The sequence below is a fragment of the Lutjanus erythropterus genome, chromosome 9, assembly GCF_056507025.1.
Source record: "Lutjanus erythropterus isolate fLutEry1 chromosome 9, fLutEry1.hap2, whole genome shotgun sequence".
Taxonomy (NCBI): Eukaryota; Metazoa; Chordata; class Actinopteri; order Lutjaniformes; family Lutjanidae; genus Lutjanus; species Lutjanus erythropterus.
Window position 1 is genome coordinate 9,297,142 of NC_139325.1, and position 19,767 is coordinate 9,316,908.

Here is a 19,767-nt window from a genome sequence, read left to right on the forward strand (position 1 = left end):
GCAGGGATTGCATAAGCAAATGTAAACTTTTCCAACAGAATCACTACACCAATCATTACATAATAATTTCTACTGTCTGGTTTGTGAGGCCTCTACGGAGCTAATGTGTGTGAGTGTGTGGGTGTTTCATTGAGCGCTGAGAGCGCCGTAGTATGTCTGTGTGCGTGTGTTGGATGAAATACAGAGGAGTCTGCGTTTGTTTATAGAAAGCACAGGATGGTTTCAGTTTTTGGGCCACACAAAGGCGTATTAGAAGGACCGGCTAGGCAGCACGCACGTGTTTGAGTCACCAGCTTGCACCTGCTCCGACCAGCTGAGTCTTGAATGAGCAGAACACGGACAGACATACAAACACACACACACACACACACACACACACACACACACACACACACAGAGGGAAGGAGAGATTAGAGCGCCCTGTGTAAACTACCGCTAGTAAATATACCAGCTCACACACACACAACAAAGCATCTAGGTGGGTGAGGACTATTAACAGGTCATTTCATTTGGGTTAGTAGCAGTTGTTACACACATGGATCTAATTACTTTCATTTAAATAAGAAAAACGTAACCACATTTTAGGCCATAATCTAGTCCACCTCTCTGTTTAGTTTCTCTCACTACAGGGTCGAAATCTAGGGCAAAAATTCTTACAAAGGTCTGAGCTGTGTTGTGTTTCTTTTTAAGAAGCACCAATGTGAAAACTGGCTTATTTTTGTGTCTTACTTTACCAAAAATAGGACTTATTAAGGTGGCCCATATGAAATGTATTAGCTTGCATTCTGGGATGAGTCTAGCTTTACTTGAGTTGTGTCCTGGTCTAAAAAAAAACAAAGTTTAAGAACTCCTTCAGTGGCAGCAACATTCACTTGAGCTAATGTGATAGTGTTAGCAATTCTGCTAGGTGTGGACCTTTCTATAAACTTTTGCTGTCAGACTGCTTGAAAAAGACACAAGTTGTATGAAATTGAAAAACATTAGACTCCATGAAAATATTACCTAACTGACAGGCTTTGCTTTCACCTTGGAATCCCCAGGGAAAACTAAATAAAGAAGCTAGGAAGAAGAGGAACTGGGCACATTAGCTTAGCCTGCAACCACTGTGACCTGAACCCAGACAAGGAGCAGAAACTGAATGGAGGGATGGATTAATAGTCAAAAGAAAAAAAAAAAAGTTTGACATTCATGATTAAAAAAATAGTTTGACGTTCACAATTAGCTTAGCTTATAGACTGGAACCAAGAGTAAAAGTTAGCCCAGTTCTGGCTAAGGCTAAAATAATAAGTTGTCAGTTTATATTACTGTTTGTTTACAAAATAAAAAAACAAAATATTAAATATTAATAGACCTTTTTCCTGGCAGCCATATTGATATAAAATAGCAGGGTAAACACAGATATCATTCATTATATTAATAAAAGTCCTGTTTCATTTAATGTAGCAGAGCCATTCCAGTGAACAGATGTACACAATAGCAGCAGCCTGACTCTGTTTGACGAATGGAACTGAACCTTACTTACTGTGTTTACTATTTCATGTCAAAATTGCTGCTGTGAAAAATGTCTATTGATGAGCTTCAGAGGTGCTGGTAGGTGGAGTTTTTAAACTTACAGAGCGGGGTTAGCTGTTTCCCTCTGTTTCCAGACTTTGTGCTAAGCTAACCGGCTGCGGGCTGTAGTTTCATAGTCAGCATACAGAACTGACTCTCAGCATGTTTCCCAAACATGCCAGAAGTACTCTATTTATCTTTCCCATTTCCCAAAATGTAACATTACTCCTTTAATTATCAACAGCAAAATTAGTCTTGAAGCCTGACTTTCTTTGTTGACTCACAGCCCACCTACCTACCATACTTGCACTTAGCTGCCTCTGTTCTGTTGTGACAAATCATGAGAAATTATTCATATGCAGACCAACAAGAAACAAGATCTCTGCAAAGTTTCTGTGGGATAAATTTGCTTACTCAAGCTGATACAAGGTTGCTGTTGAAAACGGACAACAAGCTAAGTGAGCATGCAAACGACACTAGCCATGTTTGTCATCTTTATCGAATTAAATGGTTCTGTCATTATTAAAATAATATTTACCAAAGCACAAATGAAATTAATAATCAAACGTTCTTTAATTAGCTCTGTTAATTAACTAAATGTTCTCTCTCTTCATGAGGAGGTCTTCTCTCCTACTGGTGGCTGGAGCTTGTCCTGTAAGTGTCTCTGCCTTGCTGCCTTGCCGCCCTGAACGCCTAAATGACCGCAGGCCTTGCTGCCTGTTTAGATGCCTGGCTGCTTGCCGGCCACTGCAGAAAGCTGAATGTCTCCACTATTAATAGTCCAACTAACAGCATGAGGGTTCTCACGCTTTTGAGTGCAATCAGCTTGAAGTGACCTGGTGCCACGTTCCACCTTTGGTAACTGGCCATTCAGCGGCCTCATAACTGCCTCTGCCTGTCTCTGTCCAGGTATCTGTGTTTTTCTCTCTCCTGCTTTCACTCTCTGTCTCTCACTTGCTTGCTAACAGTATATCACAACAGACTCTACTCATTTTCGGTCATAACACTGTCATAACCCTGTAATGACACAGCTACAAATATGACAGAGCCTTTATGAATATTTGTGACACTTGTCATTAAGTGTCACTCAGTCAATTTTAATATTTTTAAAGAAAAGGTAACATTGTTTGAGATGTCTTTGTTATGAAATATTAACCTTAATCAAGCCACTAATGTCTTTGTTATGACAACTTGACATAATCAAAAATAAGGAGACTGCTTCATAGGTAATGTTTTAACATTATACTGTCATACATGGTTGGTTTTGACTCTGGCCATCATCAGACCATTATATATAGTCTATATTATGTGTCATGAAGTTTCATTGACCTCAAGTACACTGGTACATTTTGGACTTGTCATAAAAATGTAATTAAATGTTATAAGGCCTGACAGCAGAGTACAGTACCAAAGTAATTTAGCTAACGGAGTTACCTGATGAACAGATTACTGTTAGCTAGTTTTCCTGTTTGTCAAAGTAGGATAACCACTTTCTCTTGTTATCTTTAGCTGGTGTTAGCTAGTTAGCTCAGTTTGCCGTGGAGCTAGCCGACTTAGACCCAGGGTGCCAGGAACCAAACCTGCAAGAAAGCCACCTGGGCATCAACTTTGCATTAAAAATTACATAACTGACCAGATTATACTTTATGACAATGGTCATAAACATTCATAAAGGCTCCTTCATGTGACAGTATAATGACAGTCTTATGCACACCCCTTCAAATAAAGTGCTACTGAAGTGGGGCACCCTGGTAGCTCAGTTGGTAGAGCATGCGCCCCATGTACAGCAGCAACCATGGATTCAAATCCAGTCTGCAGCCCTTTGCTGAGGGTCGTCCCCCTACTCTCTACCATTTCCTGTCCTATCAAATAAAGGCTAAAAAGCCCCCAAAATAATAGTAAAAAAAAAATGTTATGAAATATTCTTTGAAAGTTGAACGCACAACCCTCAAAACAAAAACACATAAACTAGACTTGAGCGTTGTACAGCTGACTGTGTCACAGGTTTGTGAGGTTTGTTTAGTTGATTCACACATCATCCACAGTGTAAGAACTAACCGGTCTAGCCTAGTCTAAATGAAATCCTGGATATCTGGATCCTCCAGGCTTTGCGGTTTGAGACCTCTGTCTTTCTCTCTGACCTTTCAGGGTTCAACAATCATGAAACAAACCCTGCGGGAATGTCACAGATGAGAGAAAAGGCACTACACTGACAAAGCACCTGTCCCACAGCATCCCCTTTACAGTTTGACAAATCAGTAACAAATATCTTTCCTGTTATGCTCAATTAGTGTGTGTACTAGAAAGACCATTAGTGTGCCTTGCTGGATTTGTCTCAACTGTATCATCACACTGCCCCACGGTTCTGAGAGACACATTTAACATCAGCGCTGCCAGCTACTCTATAGCAGGCACATATGTTCCTCAGAAGCACTAGGTTTCCCTCAGAGGGTCAGATGCTGTATATCTTCCTCCACATTGACTCTACTCAGGGTGGATGGGGACGGGGGATGGGCAATAAAAGTGATAAAGTGGCCCCCTTTCGCTCTCACGTTTCTACTCTCTGTGCCCTCGTTGGCTGAGGATACCTTGTGCATTTATCTCCCCTTTTTTCCCATTTTTCCTCCTCCGTAACCAACTATTCAGCTCTCTCTGCATTTTCGATTGCATTGTCTCATTCAGGCCACTCTCACACAGCATGCTGGGAGGCTTATGTAACAGCAGGCCAGATGTTCTAGTGCTGGAGCTGTCGTTGGGTTCTGTTCTGGCTCAGTCCAGGATCAGTAGCATTAAAGGGATAGTTCAGATTATTTAATGTGGGGTTACATGAGGTACGTATTGATAGTCAGTGTATTAAATACAGTAACATAGAGGGCTATGAGCAGAGAATGAACTGCTGTGGACATGGACCAGAAGGTATTTTAACCAGTTAAAAAAACATCTGTATTAGTTTAAACATAGAATATTTTCAGCATTTCACCTTTGTCGTTAGACAGCCTTTTCTGACAGGAAACCAGCGTTATAACAGCCAAGTATTGCTCCTTTACTAGTCCAACACTACCTGCTTAAAGTTAATCATCAAAAAATTACAGCAGTTTGAGGCCCTGCTGCCTAATTATTTAACACGTACAGTAAAAATGGTTCACCCTGTGCTGCAGTGTGCACTTGATTATACATTGCTATAAATATACATCATCCCTTGTACAAGTTAACACAACCTAGTCTGATTCTACAATATTTTCCCACTGTCATGTTTTGCCAAGGGCATTTCAAACTGCGCAGCCAGGGGCAGGAAAATCCCTTCAAACTTTGCTTGAGGGATAAAAGCCCTGAAGAGAATAAAACCTATGCTGACGAATGCAGATGTTATTTAGAACAAAGCCCTGAGAGACAATAGGGCCCGACGCTGTGCTGTGCCACGCAAGAGAACAGCAGGCTATGGGAGATGGTAGGCTGATTGCTCTGTCAATGGGGACTGAGGCTGTCATATCAGCAACGAGACCTGATAGCATCTCAGACGTCAATGTCTCTCCTCTCATTTTCTCTCTGATGTTCTCTTCTCCTTTCCTGTCCTCTCGTCCCTTCTCATTTCCTCTCCCCTCTCTCCCATGCTGCTAACCTGTCCTTTACGCTTTCCTCTTGTCCTGCCCTCTCGTCTCCTTCTCTGATCCATCTGAACTTATCCTTGCGCGTCTTCTCCTCCGCTAAACCTCTGAAACAACCAAAACCAACAATGAAAGGTTTCTTCCTTTGTAGCCAAACCCTGATTGAACCTCCTCGGTGACGTAGAGGTGTATTGTTGTCCAAAAACTATTAAAAACCCATCAATGAGTCACACTGTTGTACTTGGTGACATGTTCTTTGATTAACTGGAACATGAGCACTGTAGTTTATTTTGAGTCACTCACACATGCACTACACTGCTGCCATAAATATTCTCTCGCACACCAACCCTCTGACAAAAATAGTCCCCAACAAATGCATATTTACTCCTCTTTGAGTGACATTTTCTAAAATTACCACTCCCAGCTGAAATAACCCAGCCTTTTTAAATCTGCATAAATCAATATTTTATATGAACGACTGGTCAAATGGCTATGTGTAATGTGAAGAGGTTTGTGACTTCATACCCAAAATTATCACATCAGCTCAACTCAGTTTTATGCAACATTTAAATACACATATGAAGGTGCTACAGCTCTAGAGTCACTCTTAGATTAAAACAATAGCAAGAGACATAGTTTAATGATGTCGTGAAGTAGCGTCTATGTTCATGGACGAAGTAATATAATATAATTATGTTCATATTCACTGAGTTTTCTTCCTCATTTTCTGATGTATCTGATGAAAATGTTGTATTTTATAGCTTTAAGTGTCTTTCAGCTTACTGTTTTGTTTTTAAGGCCCATAATTTTGCTGTCTTCGTTCTCACTGCTCTTGTCAACCTTATCTACTTGTTTCCCACAAAAAAATCTCTGGTAATCTCGCAATACACTACATGCCCATCACCACATTGCATATTGGCAAAGTTAGCAACTAGCTAGCTATAACAGTAGAGCAGACAGTGGATATCAAACTTGCACTTGTCATTTGGCCTTCAAGTGAATGCTATTGTCGCTCTGTCTGCTAGCATGTTAGCCATTAAAACTTCCTGTGCCGTGTGTGATGTTCAGCTTGTTCTGGGGTTCTATCCTAGCGGTCAGTTCACTTTCGATTTCCAAAGGAATTTACTAACATGCTCAGGCCAAAAGGCTTCTGGACGCAATTGTATAGACCAAAAACCAGTCAGAAAAACAAAACAGAAACATGTTACATAGTGGTGCTTGGTTCGTTTTCAAGCAGGGCACATATTGACACCTGATTACGACCTTTTTTGTATTACAACTAAACGGTACGCTAAACTGTGCATCTGAAAACATTTTGGGCAAGGAATAGGCAATGCAGTAACAGAATATTGATCCATATCTGATCAGCACTGCATAGTTTAACAATTTGATATGAGTTTTGGGGGCCTGAGGGATTGCGCTGAGCAAACCAACAACAAATCAGAGCAGCAAAAAAAAGTGGCATGCGACTTTTCAAATCTGGACTGGTGACAGTCCTCTGTCAATATTCAAACCGCCACATATTAAATAAACGTTTGTGACTGGATCCGAGGCTAGTGAAATTCTGTCTGACTAGAAGGGTGGCCAGAGGTGTCTGCCAGAGCAAATGAAAACATGAGCTCTGGAGATATGTCTGGTTCCCCGGCAAGTTCTACCAGCAGCCATAAAAACTGATTAATGCTACTTTTTAAGAAAATCAATGCATTTCTGCTATATCCTTATAAATGGATTTGGGTCTGATTCCCACAGACAGGGCAGGGAAGTCCAGAGCTAGTGAGAAACAGGCCACTGCTGATGACACTGTTGGTTTTGGTCTTTTCTTTGGATTATAGAATCTAAAATATACAAGGAAAATAATACCTGCTTTATCCTTTAAGGAAAATAGTAACACTGATTCAGTCAAGGTAAATATGTAGTATAGTTAGCTTACATTCAGACACTCTGAGCCAACTGGGAAGGGTATACAGTACAGAATAAAACTGAAAAGGCAAAGGATGAGAGAAAAAGTGCACATACGCATGGCTGGAGGCAATCTGACAGATACAATAGGTTAATGGCTGAAATGTATAAAAAGATAGAGGGATAGGAGAGCACCAAAGGACCTCTACACTGGAGTAATGCAACTTCACACCCATAATAGCACCAGCTTACAAGCAACTTGTAAATATAGAATTTCATATATTATACATCATTTTAATGACAGACATTGTGTTCTAACCATATTTCCTGCGCAGCTGAGCCAAACTACTTGATAACATGCCAACCTTCCATAACCAAAACACATTGTTACTTTAATTGGCATGATGATGTATTCATTTGGCGTGCGTTCTGCTTTATAGAGTCAAGACAGCATCCACTCTTCCACTTTCTCCCTCTCTCCCTTGGGGGAAGTGGTGGGGGATGGGAGTCTCTGGAACACTCATGACAGAATCTGCTTTTTGCATGGGAAGGCGAGTAAGCATGGGTGAGTGAGCTAAGAGAACAAGAGGAAGGCAGAGAGAGAGAGTGTATACTGTATATTGTCCAGTGGGAAGCTTCTGAGCATTGCCTCGCCTCATTTCACAACCATAGGTCTCTCTCTGATCTTTTTTTTTTTATTATTCAAATAGCTTTACTGGCAGGAACACAACTGAGTACAGTACTCCTACAGCAGGTTGTACAAGGTTTACAAAGTATAGTCATTTAGACTGTAAAAGAACGACACTATATTATTTACTACATTGAACCTTATACAATACTATACACTACACATCTAGGGTCCAACCTATACTAGATTTTTTTGAGTTCAACACCAATACTTATGTTACGGATTAAGGTAAAAAAAAAAAAAATCTTTATTTTAATCATTAAAAATAAATTTAGAAAAAAAACAAACATGCACACATAGCACTGTTCCATGCCATTTTTTCCATTTTACCATTACCTGAACTTTGCATATCAGCTGATACAAAATATCAATCCGATATCTGTGCATATAAAAAAATGTATATCCATTTTTTTTAGCAGCTACAGAATAGACTACTATTAACCCTGTATAGATGTGATTCCTATCATTATTATATGGCCTGTTTCATGTTAAACTCTTCATAAAACATGAACAGTACATACAGAGAAAAACTGCCATAGAACACGACTTCCACATCCTTTGAAAAAAAAATGGTGTACAGAACATTGCTGGGAAACAGAAAGGTCTCGTTTTGGGGTCAGTAAGTTAAACTGTATTGGATCCACACACCAATCCTGAAATAGACCAAAATAGCTGTGTTAGGCCAATAATACTGTACATATATATATATATATCAGTCTGGCTCTACAACATGCTGTATATTATCCTATGGTGCACAGATGTAATCACGTTTTGAAGGAGCACAGTACAGTCTAAGGTGTATTTTCACTGGTTGTCTCACATTTTGCTGCTTCCACAATGAGATTTTTTTCAAAATAATTGTTTTGGTCTGAGACTTTCCTTTAATTCTTGGTATTCGACTTTGATTTTGGTGAATAATTCACTTGTCCTGTCTTCACACGGGCTACAGTGTACCACAAAGTGTTGCTCTGCCTCTGGCTCTTGTTTGCAGAGTTGACACAGTGTGTTTTGTTTGGGTTGCCAGGTTTCTCGCTGTCCACCAAGCTGTGGTCACTTCATCTGTATTTAGTTAAGGTATTTCTATTTCTATTTTTCTCGTTGCTCAGAGTGCCCTGAAAATCTTAAAGGGACAGTTCAGATTTTTTTGAAGTGGGGTTGTATGAGGTACTTGTCCGTATTCTGTTTTTTTTTTTCCTACAATAGATTGTAGTAAGCAATGTACTGCTGTGGACAGGATCAGCAGCACAACATATTTTAGCCACCTAAAACTGCTGTTTTATGCAAAATATTGCTCTCGCCAAAGGCAACCAGACATCTTAAGCAAAAAGTTTCTGGTCTACCACTGCCTTGATTGATTAGTTTGTTTGTGAAGGAACTCGTGTGTTCTGTAAGGTAAAATTACAAGAGATATTTGACATATCATGGCGGTTTCCCAACGGAAAAGGCTGTCTGACACTGACACTGACACATGGTAATGCTACACTGACTATGGATAAGTACCTCATATAACCCCACTTCAAAAATCCAAACTATCCCTTTAACATTAATTTACACGTAAATAACATTGAAATTTTGATGCTCAGGTCTCTACAAACGTGTGTGTGTGTGTGTGTGTGTGTGTGTGTGTGTGTGTGTGTGTGTGTGTGTGTGTGTGTGCCATTGCCACACTCTCAGAGAGGCTGAGATCCAACTGTGTACCCTCCAGGGACACACAGGGCCCCTCTCTGTAGCTCTAACCCCAGCTGGTACACCGAGCTCTCTAGCACTATCAGATAAATGGCCAGGACATGGGGGAGAGGTGTTTGAGTGTGCATGTGCGGTGGGGGTGGGGATGGGGGGGGGTAACAGAAAAAGGAAATGGGATGTGATCAATCAAAGCTAATTCTAGGTCAATGCTCTTCATGCCGAACACACACACACATACACACATACACACACCAACCCCCTACACCCCTCATAGCCATAGCTGTGCTGCATGTTAACCAGAAACATGATTTTATTTCCATCACTGTAGAGCGAACTGATGTCAATCAAAGTATACAGTTCATAAAAAATGTTTATTTTAAATTAGGATAATTAATAATAAATTCCTACCACCTACTATTAGTATCATGTAAACAATTTAGTTACACTATAGTTCCATTCACAATGAAATGCTCAAATTAAATAATGATAACCCTGTAGATTCTCATCACTATTACCTCCCAGTGTACAGTGCATTGTAAATAGTTACAGTATAACAGCGTACATAGCAACCAGGTATAACTGAAGATAGGCCTGAAAATATGGCAGAAATTAAAGGACACTACACCCGTTTACACACCTAGATTAGTTGTTTACTTTTGAAGAGGACTTTTCTGCCTGTGATAGTAATTTTTAATAGTTCCAAATAAAAAGACATGCAGTTTTACTAGGAATGGGAAGGTAAAAAAAACTATATGCAAACTCCTATGAAGTGAGCGCATTTAAGTTTGGTAAAGTCACGATATCTCGGTCTCTGCTACTTCGATTTTTACTGTCCTTTTTTTTTTCATCTCTCATAAGTTCCCCAATTCGGTGGAAGTGTAATACACAAGTGTAGTAATAATATTGGAGCATTAAAGGCAAAGCAGTAAGTGATTCTGGAGAAACATAGTTGATTGTTGAGTCTCATTCCGTGGTTGTAAAAGTACAAACTTTTTGAACTGTTGGCTCGAAGATGATTGAAATGAATGAATGAAAAACTCATATTTCGGGAATGACACTCAACAATCAACTATCTTACCGGCCTATGATTGGCCAAAGTCTCCTGGGTCTCATGGGTTAGATTTTTGGAGTCAAGTGACAATGTTGGGGTCTCTGAGACAAAATCTCAGATGGGGGTCTTTAAACAAAATGTCAACCTCTGAGATAAAACCTCCCAAAACATCCTGAAACACATCATGTTGCCAGGCACAGGAAACAAGAATGGGGACTCGGGACATCCTTCATCTTGGGCTATAAAAATGGGGGTGCCCAAATATATGGCAGAGCAGCAGACACCTCAGAGCCCTGGAATAGCTGCATCTCAGCGGGAGTCCCTTCTACAAGGCAGCCGGTATAATTAGCACTGTCAACGAAGGTCCCTGAGCAAATGACACAGTCCCCCCAATTCATGAGTTAAGCACTGTCACAAGGAAGAGGAGGGACTGCGATATTTACTGGAATGCTAGTTATGTGGTAATAATATCACTCATAAGTGTGTGTTATGATACTTGTGTGAGATAGTGTGTGTGCCTGAATATTATGTCCTCATAATACAGGTAACACTAATATGCAGCGAGAGAAATAGAAACAATGACAAAGCGTTCGAGGGTAGAGGTGTGAAACAGAAAGTCAGAGTTAGGATGGAGAGCATTACTACCCCCTCCTGACCCCTCCTTTCTTAGCCACCAAGCAGAACCAGGAAGCAGCCCTAGAGGACCGGAGGAACAGGGAGAAAGGAGAAGTGGAGCCCCGGGCGTTCTGTGGGTCACCCCATCACATGCAGCTGATGCCTGCCTGTAGGATACACAGTGTCTGGGTGGGTGGGGGCAGGGGTCCCAATCCCATCATTACTGTACTGCTCAGAGACTCACTGATGCATGGAAAGCTAGCTAATAGCTCCAGTGTATTCAGTTTAATGGAACAAGCTTAATCATACATGTTTGCGCAGGAATGTTAAGATTCTGTACTAAATATACTAGAGCTGCAACAATTAGTCAGTTAATTATTTTACAAGCAAAAACATCAAACAGTTGCTGCTTCTAGCTTCTTAAATGTGAGGATTTTCTGGTTTTCTTTGTCATTCATGATAGTAAATGAAGAGTCTTTGGATTTTAGACTGTTGGTTGGACAAAAGAAGCACTTTGAAAATGTCACTTTGTGCTCTGGGACATTGTGATGAGCATTTTTCACATTTTAAATGATTAATCATGAAAAAAAAATCATGATGATGAAAATAATCATCAGTAGCAGCCCTAAAATATACTAACTGTTTAACTGCAGCTTGGATAAGCTTTCTAGGACAGAATTCTAGGAATGAGCTATATGTAGTGCACGGCCAAATGGACTTTAGGATATTGATTCTGATTGGTGCAGCACATTTTCTACATGCAGACACACACATATATAGGCCTGCTAAGACTGAGCAGGCTAAGGGAGAGTAGCTAATTACATGCGAGTCAGCAGCACTGGATTTCCATCCACGCTCTCTGTAGCACCTCCAGTGAGATGACAGCAAGTTGGCAAGCCCTGCAGCTGGAGGCTTCTCTTTCTCTCCACCATCCCTCCATCCTCCCAGGATTCCCTCTGTTAGATTACACACTTCGATGTTCAAACTGCCACTTTCCCGAAAAGCCATCCAAGCCATCCGCTGTGGGATTGGACCGTGACTGCGACAGCACAGATGCACACGGGCTATAGGTTTGGATGTTGCGGCGGTGTGGGTATTTGTTTCCAACACTGCCGGAGATGCTACGAACCATCCAATGACAAGTTAATCCACTGCAGTTGTACCTATGCCAGCGCTGAGCATATTAGCGCTGCTTTAGGATATGTTATTCTTGTGTGATTCATAGATGAAGAAAGTGGGGATTTACTGTTTTGATGACTCATGATGAGTCACCTTGTACATATAGACAGAACGCAGTAAAACTAACCAGTCTTCCTGTGTGTAAAATTGAAGGAAAACTTCACTATTACAGCAAAAAAGGGGTCAAGAGGTCTCCTGCACGTCAGAATCTCTCAAACACTACAAAATGGTGGCAGCCAGCCCTTAATATTAACTCCATGTCTTTTGTCAGTTGCAGTAAAGCCCTGCTAGCGAGATAAAACCCCAGGTAACCAAAGCATGCAGGAGACAGGCTGGAAACATAATTCTTATGCAAATTAGCACGCAAGCAATCGATACAAAGGCCTCTTTGACCGCCTGATGTCTTGTATGCTTTCAGCTAGTGTGGCCTGCAATCAGTTACCTAACATTATGGTGAGACAGTCAGTCAGTCAGTCAGTCAGTCAGTCATGTCCCTCGCAAAGAACAGCCTCTTCTGCCCATGCTCAGTCATGACAAGGCTTTGACATCACCGTCAGACTAAGAGTGACTAAAACTGACAATCCCCTTTACCTCAGAGAAAGAGAAATGGGGAAAAAAAAACACTCAGCTATTGGGAAGAAGGAAGAGGGAAAAAGGGGGAGGGGGGCGTGAAAGCGGAGGGAAGGCGGAAAAGGCCTGGATGATTCACACTGCACGCACCACAGCGGGCTGAGGTAGCCGTGTCTTGGAGTACATGAGTCATGTTTATCATGCAGCAGCGCAAGGTAGGGATTGCACAACTTTCACTCCATTAGGAACGCTGCCTTGGTGCAAATATTTACCTGATGATGGAAAACAACAGCTCTAATGTCTCTCTAAAAAGCTCCCAGTGATAGTGGCACACATCCTTAATTTACACTAATGTCACTCACTGGCCATGCTGGGAGGCTGCAGCAACAGTGAAACCTGCCAAAGATCTCTGGCAGAAATGTGGATGGATATTACTCATCAGTTAATGTAGTCTAATATTTATGCTTCATTCAAATAGGGCTGGACAATATGGATCATTAATAATGTCATGATATTTTTGAGCTATGTCATGATATACGATATATATCTCGATATATGCATTTTCTCTAAAATACACCTTATGCCTAAAATATACCATAAATGCTGAAATAGTGATGTTTTTATAGAATATGATGCATTGCTGTATGCTAAACTACCCGGCAGTATATGGACAAAAGCAAATATAACAATATGTTTGACCAAATACCTTAAGACTGATATTGCGACAATATTGTAAAAATGACTACTGATACTTTCACAAAGTAGTCGAGAGATTTTTGATAACAAATCATCAGTATTGTGGATATGATTGGATATGACTAAATTGGTAAAGTCAAAATGTAGAACAGCTACAACAGTCTGGTAAGTTCAGAAAATGACATCACTTTACTATAATGGAGCCTTTAAAATCAGATAAAGACACCACTTATTCCATATCACAATATAATGATATCCAGTGTCTGAGACGGTATTTGCAACGATTAGGTGATTCTTTAATTATTTGTCAATTATTTAATTAATCACCACTAAATTCTCTGAATTCAGCTTCTCAAATGTGAAAGTTTTCTGGCTACTTTAGTCCTCTGTGACAGTAAACTGAATATCTTTGGGTTGTGGACAAAACAAGACATTTGAGGACGTCACCTTGGACACAGCGATCACCCTTTTCTGACATTTCCTGGACCAAACAGCTAATCAGGAAAAATATTGACAGATTAATTTTATTTTTGATAAATGATCAGCAAAAATGTGGATATAATGACTAAGTCAAGGTAAATAACAGAACAGCTAGAACGGTCTTTAAGTTCAGAAAATTACATCCGTTTACTGTAATAGAGCCTTTAAAACCAGGAAAAGACAACACTTGGGCCTTATCCTGAATATCCAAAATCTAAGGCACAATCTAATCTCATGTCACAACATCAATATAAAATCTATAGGTGCAATGATCAAAGGATTAATCGACTAGTTGTTCGAAAGAAAACTAAGTGCCAACTGTTTGATAATTTGATAATTGTTTGGATCATTTTTCAAGCAAAAATGTCACACATACTGGTTCCAGATTCTGATGTTTTTGGACTTTGGACTGTTTGTTATACAAAACAAATAATCTGAAGACATTGTTTCAGGCTCTGGGAAATTGTGATGAGCATTTTTCACAATTTTGGGATATTTTTTTTAACTAAACGATTAACTGTGAAAATAATAAGTAGATTAATCGATAATCAAAATAATCATTAGTTGGAGACCTAATAATATCAATATATAGCACAGCCCTAGTCAAAACTATATCCCCTGGTTGGTGAGCATGCAAGCATGTGCGTCCTTTCCATTGAAGAAGGAAGACTACAAGAAAATCAACAGGATGGAAATATTTAAGGCCACCACCCCGAAATCCCTCTCCACTCATTAGCCTGGCTTTCTCTAAAAAGGTCAAACCAAATTTTTAATTAACAATACATCAACTGAGTGTGTTTTTATGGCCGGGGCAAAGATGACAGAGTGCAATACTCCCACCATAAAGCAGAGTTATGGCTCGCACAGTTATAAAGGTTAAAACAGCGATCATGATGATGGCGGAATCAGTCCGGTCCACCTTAAAAACTAAAACCCTACAGTGGACAGCGCCGTGGTGCTGAAACAGCTCCGAGCGACATCTGTACACAAGAGGAGGAGGAGGAGGAGCGGGGAAGGGGGAGGTGAGGGGTGAGGTGGTGGAGAGAAGGGGGGAGGACGACAGGCTCTCTACCGAGACTTTAATGTTGAAATCACACACGCCAGGCGTGCGCCATCACCACAAAGGACACCTTAAATGATCTTTCCAGTGTCATATTGTGTAATGTCGGTGACGTTCGTGGGTAAAGGTTAAGCAATTTGGCGTGCTTTTTACGTGAAAATGGCGCCCGCTGCTGCTGCTGCTAACCCAGCCCCATTATAGTACAGCTAGTATAGCTACAACTAAGTGTGTATGCCGCATTATAAAACGACACACAGCCAGTCACATAAAGTGTTTTCTAAAGGGGGAGTCAGGCGAGGCATAGAGTCACCTCACCTTGGTTTGTATCGGCTAGAAAAAGCTCCAGCTTGGATGTCAAGAGGCACCATGAGCCACCAGAGTGACGGTTATACAAATTCACACAGTCAAAAAAAAAAAAAAAACAACCCATAAACACCCGGGGTTAGCTTATTCACCACCAGCAGCCACTATCTCCGCCTTTATCTTACTTTAACATCGACTGTTCCTTCGCTTCCTCCTTCTTCTGTCGGTCCATGACACCGAGGATGATCTTCCTCTCCTCCTCGGTGAGGTGGCTGAGGTCCGGCATCTCCGGCATGGCGCCGGCCGCTGAGGCAGCAGGGCCGGGGCCGCCCCGGGGCCCGTGTGGAGCAGACATCTTTTACACACAGTGGCTACAAAAACGAGAAATAGCGATATTTTGGGGTTACATTTCATGCTGTCAAAATTCAAATTGGTGGTGGTGGTGGTGGCAGTGGCTCAGAGACGGCGTGACATCTCGGTTGAGGACTATCATGCATGCACACAGCTAGTACTGCAGAAATAAGCGTCAAAATGTTAATTACAGGCTTCATCCTCAGCTATTAAACGCTCATAATGGAGTTATCAAATGCTGCAGCCGAGTGAGCGTCGCCTGCAAACGAGGGGAATTCGCAATATTCAAGCTGTTGCAGGTCAAATTTACACATGAAAATAAAACAGAAAAGATTAGAACTAGATGCCCTTAAAAGAAGCAGACTGCAGGCTACAACCTTCAGGTATTCCAAACACAAGCCTCCATCCATCCAGCCATCCAGGGGTTATTAAAAAAAAAGTAGAAAAACACAGAAAAAACAACTCTTGCCTTTTATTTTGCAGTCATGTTAAATCCTGTCTAACCCATCGCTGCCATCCTTTAGAGAGGTTTCACTCGCATGTTGGAATAAAAAAAACAGAAAAGGTGCCCGGTCCGTCCTTGTTTGTTTTCGTTTGGAGTCCTTAACCCTCCTCTGTCACTCTGGTTAGATCGCTTTCCTCCAGGTTGGTAATTCTTGGAGATTTCTTAAATGCACAAAAATGGATGCAATGAGAGTGAGAGAGGGGAGAGAGGGGGGAGAGAGAGAGAGGGAGACAGAGAGATATAGAGAGATACAGAGAGAGAGAGAGAGAGAGGAGGAGGAAAAAAAAGATCCAGAGAGGAAGAAGAGGCGGAGCGATGGAAACACGTAGAAGAATAAAGCCGAGAGGACGCGCTGGATGTTCATTGACAGCAGGCAGACAGCAGCCGCAAAAACACGGAGTGGAGGGGCCGTGTGTGTGCAGCTGGAGCAGGCAGGAAGAGCCTGATGCATATTTCATAAGCAGATCATGAGCACTGTGAGGGGTGTGTGTGTGTGTGTGTGTGTGTGAAGTGGGGAGATAAATACAGAATATGACTAGTGACAATGACTGAAACTGCAGGTGTGGCGCTGGTTCTGGTCTGTCCTGTTTTCATTCACTGTACAGGAGCCTACACAGTGGCTTTATTGGCAGAAATTTTGAGATGATAAATGGAGAATAAAAAATGAAGCTCAAGCAGTTACACAAGACCTGTCAGCTGTTTTGATGTACTTCACTCTGAAATCTTTTTTTTTAATCCAATTGTTAAATTTGTGAGGTTATTTTAAGAAAAAAAAAAGAGTCAGACTCCACCTCCTCTATTTTTTAGCATGTTTTGGTTATTAATGAATATTTCTGAAATTTGGACTGTTTGATCAACCATTTTTTAAACAACACAGAGACAATTGTTAGCTGTATCCCTATTAAAAAAAACTTGTTGACCCATAGTGTCAAAGAAAAAGACAGAAATAAAAAAAAGTAAAAAGTTTCACTGTATTAAAAAACTGCTTGTAAAACCAAAATGGACTTTGCAGCAGCTCTACACGCTCATGTTTGTGTCAAATCCTCCCAGTTGCCACACTCAAGTCTAGGGTTCTTCTTATAGCAGCATCAGAAACATCTCCAATAAAGCCTGGCAAAACAAAATTCACACACTCTAATATTTCAATGGACTGCCTTTAGCTTTGATTATGGTATGCATTCCCCATGTCATCATTTTGATAAGCTTATGCAATGTAACAACATTAATTTCTGTCCAAAGTTGCATTAATTTTTCACCAAGATCTTGAATTGATGGGAGAGTGGGGCCGCTGCGTAAAAGCTTCTCCGGCACATCCCAAAGATTCTCCATAGAGTTGAGATCTGGACTCTGTGGTGGACAATCCACATGTGAAAATGATGCCTCATGCTCCCTGAAACACTCTTTCACAGTTTGAGCCCGATGAATCCTGACATTGTCATCTTGGGGTATGCCCGTGTAATCAGGGAAGAAAAAAATCTAATGATGGAAAAACCTGCTAATTCAGTATATTCAGGTAGTGAGCTGACCTCATTTTTCGAGCACATATCGTTGCTGAACCTCGACCTGAGCAACTGAAGCAACCCCAGATCATAACACTGCCCCTACAGGCTTATACAGTAGGCACTAGGCATGATGGGTGCATCACTTCATCCGCCTCTTCTTACCCTGATGCCCCCATGGACTCATCAGACCACATGACCTTATTCCATCACTCCAGAGTCCAATCTTTATGCTCCCTACAAAATGAAGGCTTTTTCCGATTAGCCTCACTGCTAAGTGGTTTTCTTAAAACTACACAGCTGTTTAGTCCCAATCCCTTAAATTCTCTTCACACTGTGTGTGGAAATGCTCTTACTTTCACTACTAAACATAGCCATGAATTCTACTGTTGATTTATTACGATTTGATTTCACCAGATGTTTAAGTAATCTCTGATCACGATCTTCAAGATTTTTTCCAACAACATTGTTTCCTCAAAGATGATGGTTCACCACTATACTTCCAGGTTTCAATAATGTGTTGGACAGTTCTTAACCCAGTTTTAGTAGTTCAGTTAGATCAATCTCCTTAGTTGTTTTTCTTTGCTTGATGCAGGTCAATAATTTGACCCTCCTGAAACAGAGTAACATCTTTTCCATGACCACAGGATATGTCTTCTGACATGGTTGTTTGAAATGAGAAGCTACTCATTCAATCAGTTGGGATTAAGTAACTTGTTGCCAGATGAAACATATTAATCACTGCAGTAATTATCCAATGGAAGGCTCTTACTTATTAGTTAAATTCATGTGGCAACCTTTTTTTTTGGGGGGGGGGGGGGCAGTGGACATCAGGTATAAACTAACTCACAAGTCTATGCACCGATCGGATACCACCTAATTATTTAGCCCTGAAAAAAGAACCCTATTACCACCCAGCACCCTGTAAAGTAGAGATGTGAGATTTTCAAGTCATGTGGGTTACCCCCACCTGCCACAGTGCCCATAGAGCATGCAGACCAGAGACCTCAGCCACCCGAGCCAGCTAACTTCCAGCTTATTTGTCAGCTAATTTGAATGAACATAAATTATTTTGAATAATGCTGCTCTTCTAGACTTTCCAAATGTTATAGGACCAATTCTGATAGTATAATGAGTTATTTCACAGGGATTGTGACATTTGTTCATGGACCGTTACCAACTGTGGTGTGGAACTTGTTTTGTGCTGTCCAGGGCAGGGAGCGGGCTACAGGCCGGAAGAGTGAGAACTCAGTTAAAACAAGCTCCAAAGTAGTTGCATTACTCAAAGGGCTATGTTCATACTGTAATTAAACTGATACATTTCAATAAATACAGTTAATATGAGTATGATTGACACATCGTCTCGCCTCATCTTCGCAGTTTGCACTAGCTAGTAGCAGGCGGGAGGAATGAGTCAGTGAATGAGATAGTGGAGATGAGGACCTGACACTTCCAATTCATTTAAAAAAAAAAAAAAGTCTTGAGTTTCGAATGATTGACTTGTAACTCACATCACTACCATACAGCACATTATTTTATGCTGAGCCAGGCCATACAGCATTAGTAGTATAAAGCTGTAAAAGACATTTTTCAATGCACTTGTATCAAATTGGTTCTCTCTATTGGCTAACACGCCGTGTTCAAGAAAAACTGGTGCCCGAAAATCTCTACTCAAGTTGTTCATTTTCCCATCCCTCCTGATTCCCAGCCCTTTCCCTAAGACAGCTCTCTCTCTCTCTCTCTCTCTCTCTCTCTCTCTGTCTGTCAGCCTGCAGAGCTGATAGGATTTGAAGGACAACATTAAGAGGATAGAGCCTCTACCTCATTAGGGCTGTTAAGTAAATTAGCACCTTTGCAGTGATCTGCTGCAACAAGTCAAACAACAAGACCATGATTTCTTCTAAATGACATGCTTTCACAGTAGATATTTAGTGTAGACGTTTATTATAAATACACATCAGCAAACACGAGTGTAGGTCCCATAAACATACAGGTTTTAAGTGTAGTATGCTCTCTAAAAATGTTACCT

At 40.9% G+C, this 19,767-nt stretch overlaps 1 protein-coding gene across 29 annotated transcripts in view; it reads right to left on the bottom strand.

The window, feature by feature from the left end:
• rims2a (regulating synaptic membrane exocytosis 2a) overlaps window positions 1–16,425 on the bottom strand; it is a 183,707-nt gene extending 167,282 nt beyond the window's left edge. For 12 of the 29 annotated variants that reach the window (XM_084726049.1, XM_084726075.1, XM_084726046.1 and 9 more), the window contains exons 1-2: window positions 16,204–16,425; window positions 15,569–15,754 (exon numbers count right to left, since the gene is read on the bottom strand). In XM_084726049.1, coding sequence (XP_084582175.1) covers window positions 15,569–15,738 — 170 coding nt within the window. In that variant the 5' untranslated portion in view covers window positions 15,739–15,754; window positions 16,204–16,425. The remainder of the gene's footprint in view (window positions 1–15,568; window positions 15,755–16,203) is intronic. The other 17 variants (XM_084726060.1, XM_084726056.1, XM_084726068.1 and 14 more) reach the window with 2 other exon arrangements.
• Between the last annotated feature and the right edge of the window lie 3,342 nt (window positions 16,426–19,767).